Here is a 17,024-nt window from a genome sequence, read left to right on the forward strand (position 1 = left end):
TAAGTCAACATAATTTGACACCATTTGGAAAACTTATCTTCCACTGATGTACACTGCAGGCTCACACAAGGCCCTAGTGTTTCTAATAAAATTAGTGTCAATATAAATAAAATAAATAAAAATATTTATTGAAATAAATAAATTTATTTAGTGAACTATTGACACTAATAAAAATATTAAGACCTATTACTTGATGTTTACTGATGACAATAAAAAGTTTTAATATTAAACATCATCCTTAATATTTACATAAAAATTTATGCCAAGTGTGTACCTTTCAAAAAAGACAACAGGCAAAATCCTCAGAGTGGATAAATAACCAACAAATAGAATGTCCTTTTTTTTCTTTTTTGGTGGCTGGCCAGTACGGGGACCTGAATCCTTGACCTTGGTGTTAGAACTCGATGCGCTAATCAAACGAGCTAATTGGTCAGCCCATAACCAACAAGTAGAAATACTAACTTTTTAAAACTCTCAAACATAAGGCAAAAAGCTAATATAGTCATTCATACATTTAAGAAATACGAATTTAATGTCAATTATGCCATACCTTGTTCTAAATGCTAATCATATATCAGTAAAGACAACAGAAAAATATCTACTCATATGGAGGTTGTATTTCAGTGCAGTGGGGTGAGGAAAAAAAGCAGAGAGTTTTTTTTCCATAGTACTTATCACCTTCTAATATATTATACTAGGAGTTGCATTCTAAAAAACATCTTCTAACTAGTGTTTTGGAATCAGTATAATCTTCTGTATAAAAACAAATATATGAGAAAGTAAGGTTTAGAAGTATAGCCAAAAGGTATTGCAAGATATACAGTCATATTTACTTATGTTCATTACATGTTATTTTGCAAAGCTTAATTTTAACCCAATTTTCAATAATAAGGCTGAAATAAGATTAAAACTGAGTTAACCATGAAATAAATCAACCACTAAATTATAATTATATAATATGTATATATAAACTATAATCAACCAAAATCCACTTATTCGAGGTTTTTAAAAGTATTTTTATTAACTATAGTGAGAAAATTATAGTGAGAAAAAATGCTGAAAAACTACTTAAAAGTTAAGTGTAGATCCAAAGCTTACCATGAATCTGTGAGTGAGATGCAAAGGTGTAGAACCTGACTGGAAAGGCTTTTGCCGGGGAGTTGGCATGGGCCCATCATAAAATGGCCTTTGGGATGTTACAAGTGGTAGTCTGTGAATGTTGTCTGCCTGATCATCTTCCTCCTCCTCTTTGAGAAGACTAGAACCAGTCTTTAGCAATGCAACATCTACAATTAAAAGGATTATAATTAAGAGAATTATAAATACCAACGACATAGAAAAAGAAAAGCATTATGGAATCTAATAATCTTTTCCATTTGTACATAATGATACGGACATGCTAATTTGCCTCTTTCACTGTGTTAAAGAGATGCAGTGATGATGCAAAAGCAATGGTGGGTAAAACTGCTGGTGCCTTAACATGAATAAAGGCAATGGCACCAGGCTGTATTGGTAGTCACTGCATTGTTAACCCCCACTCACCTGAAATAAAAATATTAGTTTTATTAAATCTTGATCCTTGCATAGATTTTGTCATTTAAAAAAAGTTCTGTGTGCTGAAATGGGAAGTGGTCATAAAGAAGCACAATGGTTCTCTCGCAAAAAAGCACTTGTGCAATTGCTTGACTTGTAAGCTAAACTAAGTGATTTTTTCATGGAACACCACTTTTACCTGAAAAAGTAAATAGCATATAAACTACGGTTATACAGACTTGGGTATGTGGAAAACAGATTCTTGGAAATGAATGAAGTGAGCCTATCAGTTTTTAAAAAATAACTGAAACACTTTGTTGCCGATGATAAAACTTAAGCTTTTAAGCAAAAATTAGAATACTGGAAAATTTGTATTTGCCACCATGAGCTTGACTACTTTCTAATATTTAAAAGGTTCTGATGAGATTGGTGATGATACTTAATAAATATAATTTATATTAGATAATGAAATGTGTCAATATTAGGAAGGTACGTAAACCTCAGTGAATCAGTATTTTCCAAATTACCAATGCATATGTTACAAAATCAAACATGGTAAAAAAAAACCCATTCAAAGTTCCAGTTAGACCAATAGATTTTAATGTCATAGTGTTGAAAAAGTTCACTGAAGTTTTCAGATTCCACTTTGTAAATAATCTTTAAGAAACTATCATCTGCTGAGTTTTGGTGCAGTATCAAAGAATATCCACAGTTATTTGAAAAGGCTATCAAAACACTCCTCCCGTTCACTACATATTTGTGTGAAGCCAAATTTTCTTCATATATTTCAAACAAAGATATTATATGGCAATAAACTTAATCCAGATGAGAAAATCCAGCAGCCTTCTATGCCAGACATTATGAAGATTGTAATGCCACTCTTAATTTTTTTTTATTTTTGATAAAAAAATTATTCATGTTTACAAGTTTATTAATGTTATTTTTAAGTGAATATTTTTAAATGTCTGTTTCAATTTAAAATATGGTAAATAACTCCATAAACAAATGTTCTTTGAGGGTCCTCAACTTTTTTTTAGAGTATAAAGGGCTCCTGAGACCAAAACATTTGAAAACTGCTGTTCTATAAAATCTACGTGATTTAAATGCAGCACAATTTACCACAGCATATTGGCATTTTACTTGAAAATGTTCAAATGTGTTATTTTAGCATATAGGTTGTTGCAATAGGATCTTTATTTGAAGGTTTTAAATTACAATTTCAATTACTTTAATAGTTACAATACTATTCAGGTTATCTATTTCTTCTTGAGTTAGCTTGCTTGTTTGTATCTTTCAAAGAATTTGTCCATTTCATATACATTGTTGAATTTATTGGCACAAAGTTGTTCATAATATCCTCCTGTTATCCTTTTGATATCAGAAGTGGTGCTGTCTTACAGAAATACAATGAATTACATGTAATTTTAAATTTTCTAGTAGCCATATTAAAAAAAGTAAAAAGAAACAAGTGAAACTAATTTTAATAATATACTGCATTTAGGGCCAACCCCGTGGCTCACTCGGGAGAGTGCGGCGCTGGGAGCGCTGAGGCCGCGGGTTCAGATCCTATATAGGGATGGCCAGTGAGCTCACTGGCTGAGCGTGGTGCGGGCGACACCAAGCCAAGGGTCATGATCCCCTTACCAGTCACAAAAAAACAAAAAAACAAAAATAATAATAATATACTGCATTTAAAATATTATCATTTCAACATGTACTCAATATAGAAAATTTACTAAAATCTGGTTGCATTTTACACTTACAACACATCTCAAATTGGACCAGCCACATTTCAAGTGCTCAGAAGCCACACGTGGCTAGTGACTACCATACTGGGCAGCACAGGTCTATAGCATTTATAGCAATGACCCTTCTTTTCATTCCTTATATCAGTAATTTGTGTCTTCTCTTTCTTGATCAATCAGGACAGAGATTTATCAATTTTATTCCTCTTTTCAAAGAACCAGCTTTTGGTTTCATTGACTTTATCTACCCTTTTTCTGTTGTTGATTCCATTGAATTCTGCTCTTTATTATTTCCTTTCTTTCACTTGCTTGGCGTTTAATTTTTTCTTTTTCAGTTTGCAAAATCCAAAGCTCAGATCACTGACTTGAAACCTTTTTGTCACATAAGCATGTAAAGCTATAAACTTCCCTCTAAGCACTGCTTCAGCTATATTCTACAAATTCAATAATGACTTTAAATAATAACTTTAATAAAAAACTGAGAATGCTAATCAACAGGGTGGATTATCACATGCATGCAGCAAGTCAAATTCATACCAACTGAGTTTTCATCATCTTCTAGTATGTGACTTCGCTGTCTAGGACGACCTGAAGCCAGCATGAGGTCATCATCATCCTCCTCATCATTTATAATCCCTTTTGAAAAAGAAGGGATCCCGACTGCATTGTCATTTAGAAAATCACCAGCATTACTCGTATCATTTCCATCAAAAAGATCATTGTAATCTTTTTCGACTCTGCTAGATACCTTGAACAAATTAATATAAATAAGAAAGTATTAGTGAACTATTCAAATAAACTCAATTACTCAAAAGACAACCTCTTAATATGCATCTATAAAATCTACGAAGTACACAAATGCAATGGAGATAAGAATAATTAGTAAATGTATTTATGAGAATTGTATTGATGGGGTAGGAGTATAGGGAGAGGCATGTAAACAAATACTGTATATATCAAAATAAAAGGCAAGATTTTATTCCTCAAGTCATTCCCCAGAAGTCACCTTGCATTAATATGACCAAGTCCCTACTTCATCTCTCATATTATAAGACATTCTCTCATTTACTTTCATTTTGAAAGAGATACTACTTAGGTAAGATATACTTGCTTTAAATGATATCAAAGTTAGTTTTTTTGATGCTTACAGAAATAAAGTGATAGAACCAATAGAAAAACAGAGGAGGCACAGAAGTTCAACAAAGATTTAATCATTATTTCCTAGGAATATGAACATACCATAAGAGGAGTTAATATCACTGTAAACAAATTTTTAGATCACTTTAACAGTAGGGCTGGCCGGTTAGCTCACTTGGAAGAGCATGGTACTGATAACACCATGGTTAAGGGTTCAGATTCCATACCGGCCAGCTGCCAAAAAAAAAAAAAAAAAGAAGTGAAACAGTAAGCAGATACACTGCAGAGATCACAAATTACTTCTACAGGATGAATGAAAACTTATGAAACTTATGGTCTGGTATAAAATTCTAATGAGGATAACATTAACAGATTAAAAAGGACTACATCATAAAACTTTGAAATGGAAGTAAATATGACTGTGTTCTGAAAAACTGAAGCTTAATAAAATGACAGAAGAGAAAAAAAGTACTTCTAAATTCATATATTTAAATATATAATTTGACATGAGGAATTAAATTAATAACTAAATGCTATAAGAAGATATTTAACCATTCCACCTATAGACCTAAAAGTTTATATTCTCAAGTTGGCCCAAAACTTTTTTTTGGATTTTCTTATTGGAAAATGGGGTTTTTACCTTATACTTATGGGGAGGCCATAAAATGTTAACAGGTGGTATGACAGAAATATGTAGTGTGAAGTTTTCAATGTTACACATACTTATGTGTTAGTCAAATAGTTTTACAAGGTTTGTTATGAAAATGGAAATAGTTCTCTGCACAGCCCCCAACTCACTTCTCTGCAGAGTAAATCTTCCTAACTTTTAGTTGTTTCTTTGATATTTTCTTCCATGTTTTTAAATAATATTCTAGTACTATTATCTCATTTTTCAATTTTAACCATTATCTATTTAATAGATCGTATTAACTTCCTTCTCTAGAAGATGACAATTTGATGCCCTTTTACAACCACCGCTACCCCTAGATATGCACACAAACTATTCTCCTACCCTAATCCTCCCAATGCAGATACATATATTCTCATTTCGGTTCAATCAATACATAGTATTTAGGTTATTATGATCATTTAAATGCTATTCTAGGCTGAATAAAAATAATAATAGCCAACACTTAGAAAGTGTGTGCTAGGCACTATTCTATCTTTATGTAGTAATTCATTTAATCCTTACAATAAACCTAAGCAGCAAACACTATTTCTATCTTAATTTTATCTTCAGGTCTTTTCTCTTGGACAAATTGCCCAAAGATGATTATTCCAATCTCCTGCCTAAAAAGTATTAAGACTGGCAATGTTCTGGGAACCAAGAGAAGTGAGGTAGGAATTTCAGCCTTCAAGCATCTACACTTTCCTCTAATCCTCCTTTTTCAATACAGTATTCCCCCTTCACCCAATGCCACTCAACAGTACCCAGTGTCCCTAAACCAATGACCTTCTGTTTACCTTTTCCAGAGAACAAATTTCCAATATTCTGCCAGAATGTATGTGAGGGTGGAAGAGAGTACACTGATATTGAGACTGGAAGGATCTCTTTGCTTATTAAATCAACTCTCCTGTTTTCAGCCCCACTTCCTACCAAATTCTGAATCTTTGAGGATTCAATCAGGCAAACTGAGTTGCACCTCACCTTCCCCCAACTGCAGCCTTAGGATTCACTGTTCTGAGAAGCTAACATTAGTTTCCAAACATTCTTCTATTTTCCAGCCTCCATAATTCTGTTATCATTACTTCAACTGCATTCTTTAACCTTATGGGATTATGCATTTAGAAAACTTCCTTTAGAAAAGTTTTAGTGGAGATTTCAGGAGGAACAAAGATAAACACACATATTAAGTCTGCAATCTTTAATTGGAAGTCTAAACTAAGACTAGAATATGAATAGGTATGTTTGCCAGGCACGGTGAATAATGAACAAAAACAAGAAGGTATAAAACAAGGTGGCAGTTTAAAGCAGTTCAGTAAGGTTGTATGCCTAAGCAGAAAGATGCATCAGTAGCTCAAAGAGTTAAGGCTAATTCAGAGCAGAAAAAGTTTACAGGCCAAACCGAGAACTCTTACAATTATTGTCTCTAAGTTTTAGCCACAAAACATTTATCTAACAATCCCCAGAACACTAGGCTACTAAAATTGTATTCCACAGAGGGTATTCCTTGGAAAGGCATTATATGGAGGCAAAAAAGTTTCTTAATATTTGGGAAGCATTAGGCTGAACAAGTTTAAACCGTTTTCTTTACTATAGAATATTACTGAGCATCTAATATATGTAGTAACATGAACTATAATTCTCTAAGAAAATACAGTAGTTTGTGGTGTCTTCCAAATCCATAAGATCACAGAAACACTGTGAAGAAATTGTTCTACCATATTACTTGTTACCTTATGGCTTGATGTCTTTCCACCCGGGTCACAAACATTCTCCAGGAGCCCTAGGTTTCCTTCTGCATCAGTATAAGATATTTGATCACAAGTAGGATGCCATGCCAGACCACAAATCGCATAACCTTTCTCATGTTTCACCCTAAAAATTAAAAAATGGGTTCTTAAAATACTGTCAAGAAAAATATAAACTGTACATTTCTTTAGGTAAATTTTAGTTAGAAAAGGTTAAATGACTTTTGACAATGTAATAGCTGTGTACTTTCATTCTGACAAACTAATAACTGCAAACTGAAATGTTTCATAACAAAACAAACAAAAAAAAACCTAATAGAAATAAGCAAAGAAGAAACAAAAGATATACTGAATCATACCTTTCCATGCAGTCTTTTGTTTCCACATGCCAGACTATAATTAAACCATTAATACTGCCAGCAGCTAAATATCGCCCACAGGGAGACCAGGTTACTATATTGAGGGTCTGAAAAGAAAAACAATTAATAAATAATAATCTTGTATAATTTGAAACTAACTACTCATTTATTACCAAATTCAAATTTTTATATCTCTATTCTATATCATTTCTTATTATATTTGATAGAGGAATGGTAAGACAAAATTTGCTTATTTTTTAACTTTCTTTTTCAATAACATTCAATTACCACTATCAGCTATTACTTTGTTTACCATGGGAAAATTATTCAGGCACAATTTTAAAAGCAAAATCTATCTGGAAAGAGACAACAAGGCATCCTCTTAGCATTCACCATCAAGATGAAGAGAACTAGAAAGTAAAGTGAACCTTATCATGTCATTGCTGATCTATTGGGCCTATGTTTCCTTAATTACAAAGTGTCGGTGTGCGTGTTTATGTGTTAGAGTGAAAGACAGAGAGAGAGAGAGAGAGATCAACAACCTTGCTCTAAAATTCCAGAGAAAGTAAGAGAGAATATAGACCAACAACCTTTCTTGCTCTAAAATTCCAAAGTCTATGATCACAAAGCTCAGTTGAAACTCACTTAACAGTAATTATCAGGCTAATAACTGATAATTTAAGAATAACTTTTTAAACACCGTACTAGGGTTAAATTTGACTTCTTATAAATTAAAAGATTTTCTTATCAAATCTCACAAATTTGGGCTGGCCAGTTAACTTGGTTAAAGCATGGTGTTGTAACATGAAGGTCAAGGGTTTGAATACCCATTGTAGCCAGCTGCCCACCCCTACTGCAAAAAAAAAAAAAAAACTCACAAAGTTGAGAAAGGTCAGATAGGACCTAGCAAAGACCCATCTAGAGTCCAGTTATTGGTCAAATGAAGAAAGAATGAGTGGGCAGAAAATGGACACACGCACAACAGTCTGAAGTTGTTCTCCGCTTCCAACAGTGTTTAACTGCAATTTTTAGACAAAGTTTGCATTGAGTACTCCCTACAGCCTACTGAAAGTGTCACTTACAAAACCTACCTGAGAGATGAAATTATCTGAAAGATCAAATTGATTAGTCCAAGTTTCTCTTCTGTACAGTTTCACAGATTTTTCCACAGGAATTGCCAGTAACTATTAAAAATTGCCAGGAAAGATAAATAATTTTTTAAAAGTTTACATTACAATTCAATTGGAAGAGGAAAAAAGGCAGAAAAATCATCCAGATAAATTTATAAAACATAAAAGAAAATTCTCATTATAATTGCCAACTAATAAAATTCAGAAAAATTTAAAATTTTGATAAGCAAAAAACGAGTGATCACTTTAATGCTTGCACTGAAAAATGGAGAACTTGTAGTTAATAGTATTTTTAATACTACTTCTTAAAGAATCTATGTTCTGTGGATCTTAAAATGTCATCTCATTTGCTAGAAGGAAATAAAGCCAGAATACTTTGAATATCTTAAGAAAAAAGAAAACTTTAACTTCTTATCCATTCTTCCAAAAAAATAGATCAGAAGAAAAAATGAAAACTGTATATTCTTTCCATGTTTATCCAAAAAAAAGCATCATTAGGGCCGGCTGATTAATTCACTTGGTAGAGTGTGGTGCTGGTACCACCAAGGCCAAGGGTTTGGATCCCCGTACCATACAGTAGCCAAAAACAAAGTATTAAAAAACAGTAAAATTAGGCTAGTTTTATTAATTTTTAAATTGATGTTCCGTAAACAAAGAAAAAATGCATACTAGACTCTCTTGAGCTCAACTATCACTTTAATGCAGAATGCATGCTTTTAAAAGTTCACATGACACAAAAGGGTATATATTGAAAGTTTCCTTCCCATCTATAAATCCTATTTATACTCCCCAACAGCAAATAGAAGCAGAGATATACAAGAATGCATATGTACATAAACAAGGTACCTTCAAAAAGTTCATTGAAAGGTTTCTATTATCTTTTAATTCTATTTTTCCATGAACTTTTTGAAATATCCTTGTATATAAGTATATATATATACACACATACACACTCCCACTTTTTAAAAACTTAATAAGCAGTAGCATCCTATCTATACCTACTGCTCTACAGCTTGATTTTTTTTTTTTTTTAATTTTATTTATTTATTTATTTTTTGTCTTTTTGTGACCGGTAAGGGGATCTCAACCCTTGGCGTGGTGTCGCCCGCACCGCGCTCAGCCAGTGAGAGCACCGGCCATTCCTATATAGGATCCGAACCCGCGGCGGGAGCGCCACTGTGCTCCCAAGCGCTGCACTCTCCCGAGTGCGCCACAGGGCCGGCCCCAGCTTGATATTTTTTAATTAATGTGTCTTGAAGATTATTCCATACGAAGACACACAGATATACCTCATTCTAACAGCTGGAAAGAATATCACTTTCAGGAATATCACAATTTAACCAGTTCCCTATAAATGAAAATTTAAGATGTTTCCAATCTTTTACTGCTACAGTGGCACAACATTTTCCTTATACATACTCTGTAGTGCATATGTATGAATATTCTTATAGGATATATGCCTAGAAGATAGTACTGCTAGTCATTTATTCTGATAAAAACTGCCAAACCCTCTTCCACAGGTATATAATTGAACTTTTGAACCTTGACCATCTCTGACAATTGAAAAATAGGCTATCACTATAATTACAATTTGCATTTTAGCATAAAAGGTTGCATACATTTTCATGTTTAAAAGCTATCTGTATTTATTTTTCTGTACAGTTGTCTGCTCATGTCTTTGCCATCTTTCAATTGGGTTCTTATTAATTTGTCAGAACCCTTTGTGTATTAAGGAAATTAGCTCTTTGTTATATTATTTCAAGATTTTTTTCCCCAGTTAGTCATTTGCCCTGTGAGTTTGTAATATTTTTTACCATGCAAAAATGTTTACTTTCTGTATGGTTAAGTTTATTAATCTTCTTTTCTGAAAAATTTCACGCATACAGAGAAGCTGAAAGAATATAATAAATACCTTTATATAGAGATAAATCATGTGAAAGGAAGCCTCCAAGACAGTCCTCAATGATTCTCACCTCTCAGTATCCATGTGCTTGTACCAACACATTTACTAAATCTCCTTTTCTCCACCTTTACTATACACTAAATTCCATATATATCGTGTCTATTTTTGTTTAATAGATATGTGTCTATTCATGAATTAGTAGCAAACTTTTAATTCCCATAGCTTTATAATATGTCTTAATATCTGATTGGATTAGACTCTTTTCATCACTTTTCTTTTCCAAGATTTTTAATTTTCCACTTGGACTTTAGAATCAGCTCTATTTGGTCCTCCCAAATATCTTATTGCTATTTTATATTAGAATGTTGTCAAAACTATAATTTAGGGAAGAACTGACATCTTTATATCAAAAATACCTTTCTAAGAATGGGACATATTTTTCTATTTATCCTCATCTTCTTTTACCCCCCTCAGTAGTATATTAGTTTTCTTTATATAGATCTTTCACAGTTCTTGGTACATTTATCCCCAATTACTTTATCTTTTCTGATTTAACAGTAAATGCATTATTTTATCTCACAATATTTTCTAAATGTCTACTGTTTGTATATAGACTTATTATTGGTTTTGTGTATTAATTTTGCTTCCAGTTACCTTACTAAATTTCCTTATTATAGTTTTCTTCCCTGGTTGATTTTCTTGGGATTTCCTTGTATCTAAGCATTTCACCAGCAAATAATAGACATTCTCCTTTTTCCTTTCTAATTTCTCATATCTTTCTGTTGTTTAATTATACTGGTTAAATTATATGTCCAAAGTGTTAAATGCTAGGGGTGAGAGTGGACATAACAAGAATGTTTCCAGAGTTGTTCCATTAAGTATGAACATAAAGAAAAAGTCATTCATGAAAAATGTACACTTCAAAAAGAATCTTTAAAAAGTTGAAATGTTTTTTATAACATTTCAATATTAATTATTTGGCTTGGGGCTCTAAAATTTATCATCCAAATGAAACAGTTGTAATTTAAAAACCTATTCTTATATTCAAAGTTGATGAGGAATGAAATAAATAATTAAAACAAAGGTTGAAAATAAAAGCCACTCACCTTCCCATGTTTTGGCTGCCAAGCAAGTCTGCAGATTGATTTTGCATTTATCATATCATTGCATTTTTGTAGCAGTGGCCAACTAATAGCACATGTCTGATTTTTACAAAAAGAAAATTTATTTCCGTTTATGAAAATTTCTCCAAAAAATATATGCAGAATTGAGTACATTTAATAGGCAGTTTCTTCAAATGAATACATATCTCAGAAAAAAAGCAACTTAATGTACTTTAATTATAATAATACCTGATTTACCTAAATTGCTTTAAGTCCTTCATGGGTATAAAGAGTATAAGTATCAAATAATTAAAATACATAAGAGTACTTCCTATGTAAAATAAGTAAACAGTATACTCATGGAATAAACGTACACACACAAAAATCTTAAAGTGCCTATAAAAATAAAACTTGAAAGGTCTACTATAAAACGTTAAGGTATCAAAGTCAGTCCTTCTAAATAGTTCAAGAACGAGGGGAAGGAACTATAGCCGCAAAGGCATATCTGTGGGTACATTTTTCTCATCAGACACATTATCACTATAAATGCTAAGTTGTTTCTGATTGCCTTGGGAGACTTATTTATTCCCTTTGCCAATCTGGACAGCACTTGCCTCATACCTCCTTTAAAACCTTTATCAGGTCGGGTAAGAATAAGTTGTATATGTGACTCTCCAGATCAATGTGACCCATGCCTTATGGTATTTTTGTATACCCAACATCTAACACAAGCCCCAGTACATGGTAGTTAACTTGTAAAGTACACAGTGATTGAAGAATCTCCCCCTTTAATTTACAAAACTTAAAATGAAATATAAATCTATCATTTCCCTTGTGATTGAGTACAAAAGCAATTAGTCTTTGACTAATTTGCATTTGATTATAGTAGCATTTGAACACAAAAACAATATTTAATGCTACTCAAAGAAACAAACTAAAGAAAACTGTTATTATCTTGGCCCAATAACACAAAATGTAACCAGACCTGGCCAGTTAGCTCACTTGGGACAGCGTGGTGCTGGTAACACCAAGGTCACTGGTTTATATCTCCACACCAGCCAGCCACAAAAAAACAAACAAACAAAAAAAACCCCACAATATGTAATACCCAATATATGACAGAAATGGGCAAAAAGTTTTAAATTCAAAATGATGAGTTTACCTGATCTGAAATTTGCCACACTCTGACAGATCCATCACAACTAGCTGATGCCTGAAAGAATAAACAATAGATTCTCTATAATTACAGCCATAATTCTGTATGGAAATTGATTCAACTGAGTAAATCAAATAGCCTTTTACCAACTGGCTGAAATTCTGTTAATTCTCTTACAATTCTAAACATATTCAGGAAAAACACAAGAGAGAAAAAAAATAATTACCAGAAATATGTCCTTAGGATCAAAGGAAAGACTTAAAACAGGAGCATCATGTCCTCGAAATGTTTTCTGTTGGCTACTATCCATCACATCCACAATTTTGACTAGAAAATCACTATGAACAATAAAGCACGTGAGTCAATGTCAATACAAAAGCCTCTCCTAAAAGCTATGACCTAAATATTTCAAAATCACAAGAGTAAATCATATAATTTCTTTGTAAAAATTTGTAATATTTGGCACCCAAATTTAATGACTTGTCTTTTATAGTTTTGCTCTATAAAGACAGTGAAAACACAAGTCAAAGATTTCCCATTACGTTAAAATGCAAACCTAAATGGCTTCTTTAGTTACATCTTAAGCTTCAATTATTTGCTGATATAATTACAGCCACAACCATTTTATTATTATTTTTATTTATTTATTTATTTTTTTTTGTCTTTTTTTTGTGACCGGCCGCACCGCGCTCAGCCAGTGAGCACACCGCACCGGCCATCCCTATGTAGGATCCGAACCTGCAGCCATCCCTATATAGGATCCGAACCTGCAGCGGGAGCGCTACTGTGCTCCCAGCACCGCACTCTCCCGAGTGCGCCATGGGGTCGGCCCTAGCCACAACCATTTTAAAAAGTACTATGCCTTTCACTCCACCTCAGCCACTCAACCAATTACATTTTTTTTTCCTGTGACAGATAAGCATCACGGCAAATTGCAAAAATCCTGATTGTACAGTCCAGATTCCACCTAAAATAACTTTTTAGATTTTGTATCAAGCTATCACCTTTCCTCAATCTTTTTCAGCATTTACTGTATTGGCTGTTTGCAAAGCAAAATATTTCAATTCACAAAGAAGCAGTTTGTCCTCAAAAACTAACTAAAAGACTTGAATATTAAAATACAGTAACAAAAAAATGAAGTGACAGAGTCCTGAAGATAATATCCTGAAAAAATGAATGGGGTAATGTCTTTTTGTTTTAACATTATTTCCTTTTCTGATGTTGAAGAGCCTCACCTAGATCCAGCAGCAATTTTAGTGCCATCCCCATTAAAAACCACATGATTTGCATTTGTAGTGAAGCGAGTCAGAATACCATCTGGAACTCCTTCAGGAAATGTGTGAACTTGAACAGTATTGTTAGAAACTGCAGTGACCAATTTTCCATTCTAAAAGAAAAATAAAGGTAAGAAACATTAGCACAGCAAATCCAAATCAATTGGGAATCTCACCATAGTTAAAAATACTATAAAAACTAAAAAACGTTATATATGTAGTTCAGGCCAAAAGAAAAAAGATCACTCAATGTACAACTTTCCTGAAACATACATTAGCAAGAAAAATTTGCTGACTTTAGAAAACTTAATTCTACCTTCACCAGCAAGTCTTTTAGGCTCTGTTTTTTCTTTTGCTTTCTGGTAAGAAAAATATTCAAGAAGTATTTTATGGATCCCACCTGTGATAAAAACAGAACAGCTTTTCAGAGAAAACAGCTAGTCTCAATGAGGAAAGAGGGCATCAGAAGGCCTGGCCACTATACTGTTGCCTTACATTTTCACAATAAAATCTCTGTATGTCTTTTTGGAGTAGAGTAAAATGAAAATGCAGAATCCATGGCAGAGACTGGACTGAAGTGTCAACAAGTAAAGGAACACTGAGGATTACCAGAACCACCAGAACCTAGAAGACAGGCATGGAACAGATTCTCTCTCCAAGCCTTGGGAAGAGCCAACTCTGCTGACACCTTCATTTCAGACTTCTTGCCCTCTGAACTGTGAGATTAATAATTTTCTGTTGTTTTAAGCCACCAAGTTTGTGGTAATTTATTACAGCAGCACTAGCCAACTAACACAAGACCACTTGTACATTTTTCTTCTTTATGGTCTTTTTCATATACAAAAGCAGTACATGATTACTGTAGGAAGAAAAAAATAATATGAAAGTGTCCTGAGCAGAGGGTGAGTTTCCCTCTTATATATCCATCAACACCCATGTGTTGACTTTTTTCTATATCCATTTGTTGACTTTTTTCTATATGCATGTGAATGTACATGTATTTGTATATTATTATTTTAACAAACATAAAACTACACTATACGTACAGACTGCTCTGCAGTTCACTCTCTTTCAACTTACTGTAAACATCTTTTCAGATAAAGTTATATAAAGTTAACCTATTTTTTAGAGGCTTCATAGTATTCCATTATATGACTCTAAATATATCTCAAAATACATAAATCGGCGTGTCAGGATGGCCGAGTGGTCTAAGGCGCCAGACTCAAGGTAACCACCTTCAAAATACATAAATCAACTTCTCTATTGAGGGACACTTCAATTGGTTCTAACTTTTGCTAAAACAAACAGTCCTTTTATTAGTATCCTTGCCCACATAAACTTGAAAGTGTGTATTCCCACAGGGAAAATAGCTAGAAATGTCTGTGTGCATTCTGATTTTGATATCAATTTCCTCTAAAAAAGTTTCTTACTTATACTTCCACCAACTGTGTATGACAAATGCTCCAAACCCTCTGGGATTAGCAATATTTTTCATCCTTGCCAATCTTATAGGGAAAAAAAACACAAAACCCAATTGTTTAATTTGTACTACTTTGCTTATTAGTGAGATTTAGCTTACATTTAATGTATGTTGATCATTTCACTAAGGTATCTAAAGACCTTCTCATCTACTTTAATGAGCTTGAGTTTGGAAAATACAAATTCTGTGAAAAGATTTTTTTCAATCCAGATACATTCAAGTTAAAACTCATCACAAATAAAAAAACTTAGTGGTTTTTAGATACTTAATTTCCAAAGTCCTTCTGAAAACATGTCTTCACTCTCCAGGTAACCTACATCTCATTCCCATATTTACCTCACATAAAAGATTAAAAACACATGAATTATGTATATAAGAGAGTACTTATATAAGTAGGTATATAAGAGAGATTTGAAACATATGAAATATGTATATGAGAAATAACACAAATCTTTCCATGAACTTTTTTTGAAGCATCTTCATGTACTGAAAAAGTTAAAGATTCCTCTTTTCTAGAACAATTCCTTAAGTTATCTGAATTAGTGAGTGTTTTAGTCTGTTGGGTGCTGCTATAACAGAATACCACACACTGGGTAATTTATAATGAACAGAAATTTATCAGTTCACAATTCTGGAGGATGGGAAGTCCAAGATCAAGGGGCCAGCATCTGTTGAGAGCCTTCTTGCTGTGTCATCCCATGGAAGAAGGGCAAAGAGAAGGCAATAGGACCAAACTTGCCCTTTTATAAAGGAATCACTCGAGATAATGGCATTAATGCATTCATGAGGTCAAAGCCCTCAAGGCCTAATCACCTCTCATAAGGCCCTACCTCAACCCTTTTGTGTTGGGGATTAAGTTTCCAACATATTCAAACTATAGCAGTGAGCTAAAAACACACTGAGTTTTCCCTTAAAGTAAAAAAAAGGAACATTTAAACTTTTCTTAAAAGTATAATTTTCTTGCATATATTTTAATTGACTTGCCATTAATATCCACTAATGACCTTTAATAAACCATTCAGATTTTACTATTAAAATTTTGGGGCAAGTTATGGCATTATTATACATTTTTGAATACTATTTCTTAAGAGAAACAAAAAGGTACATCTATATTCAAAACTTCTCTATAAAAGATATTTTTCACCCAAGCATAAAAACCACATGCCAGTATCATTTCATATCAGCTGATCTAATTGTTTTTACTACCTTCAAAGCACATGAATATGCCTTCTCCCCAACATTAATGGACTTAGGATCATCATCATCCAAGTCTTCCCAAATCCTCACATCACCATCACTTCCACAAGTCACAATACAACTATGAAGGAAACACACACATTAAAGAGTCACCCAGTTTCACACATATCAATTTTTTTGAAATGCTACCTATATATTTATCATTTTTTAATAAATCAAGTTATCAGCCAAAATTTTTTTCTCATTTTATACACATAAATCTCAATAGCAAAGACTGCTTATTTCCTATTCTGTAAAATGAAAGGTGAGTTTAATGCTCTCTACAATTCTTCCTTGGCATAAAATTATTTATTTATAGTAATGTAAGAAAGATGAGTGTATAATCTCTGCCAAAGCAGGAACCACATCTACCTTGTGCATCAGCAGCACCAAGCATTCTGACACATAAAAACATCAGTATATGTTTGCTGAATGAAAAAATAAATGGGTGTACGAATTCAGTTATCCAAAAGTGATTATTCAAATGGCAACCTGTATCTGTCTTAACTTGTTTTAAACGTCTCATCTTTCAAGTGCTTTTATTCATTTAGTATGT

The 17,024-nt window shown here is 33.0% G+C and overlaps 1 protein-coding gene across 2 annotated transcripts in view; it reads right to left on the reverse strand.

Moving 5' to 3' along the window:
* The window catches only part of WDHD1 (WD repeat and HMG-box DNA binding protein 1), a 55,209-nt gene that overhangs the window by 29,625 nt on the left and 8,560 nt on the right, over positions 1 to 17,024 (reverse strand). For both annotated transcript variants that reach the window (XM_063089899.1, XM_063089898.1), the window contains exons 3-12: positions 16,439 to 16,550; positions 13,714 to 13,865; positions 12,705 to 12,816; positions 12,485 to 12,535; positions 11,326 to 11,421; positions 8,278 to 8,370; positions 7,187 to 7,293; positions 6,813 to 6,954; positions 3,816 to 4,026; positions 1,099 to 1,286 (exon numbers count right to left, since the gene is read on the reverse strand). In XM_063089899.1, coding sequence (XP_062945969.1) covers positions 1,099 to 1,286; positions 3,816 to 4,026; positions 6,813 to 6,954; positions 7,187 to 7,293; positions 8,278 to 8,370; positions 11,326 to 11,421; positions 12,485 to 12,535; positions 12,705 to 12,816; positions 13,714 to 13,865; positions 16,439 to 16,550 — 1,264 coding nt within the window. The remainder of the gene's footprint in view (positions 1 to 1,098; positions 1,287 to 3,815; positions 4,027 to 6,812; positions 6,955 to 7,186; positions 7,294 to 8,277; positions 8,371 to 11,325; positions 11,422 to 12,484; positions 12,536 to 12,704; positions 12,817 to 13,713; positions 13,866 to 16,438; positions 16,551 to 17,024) is intronic.

Source organism: Cynocephalus volans, chromosome 3 (genome assembly GCF_027409185.1).
Source record: "Cynocephalus volans isolate mCynVol1 chromosome 3, mCynVol1.pri, whole genome shotgun sequence".
NCBI classification, from domain to species: Eukaryota; Metazoa; Chordata; class Mammalia; order Dermoptera; family Cynocephalidae; genus Cynocephalus; species Cynocephalus volans.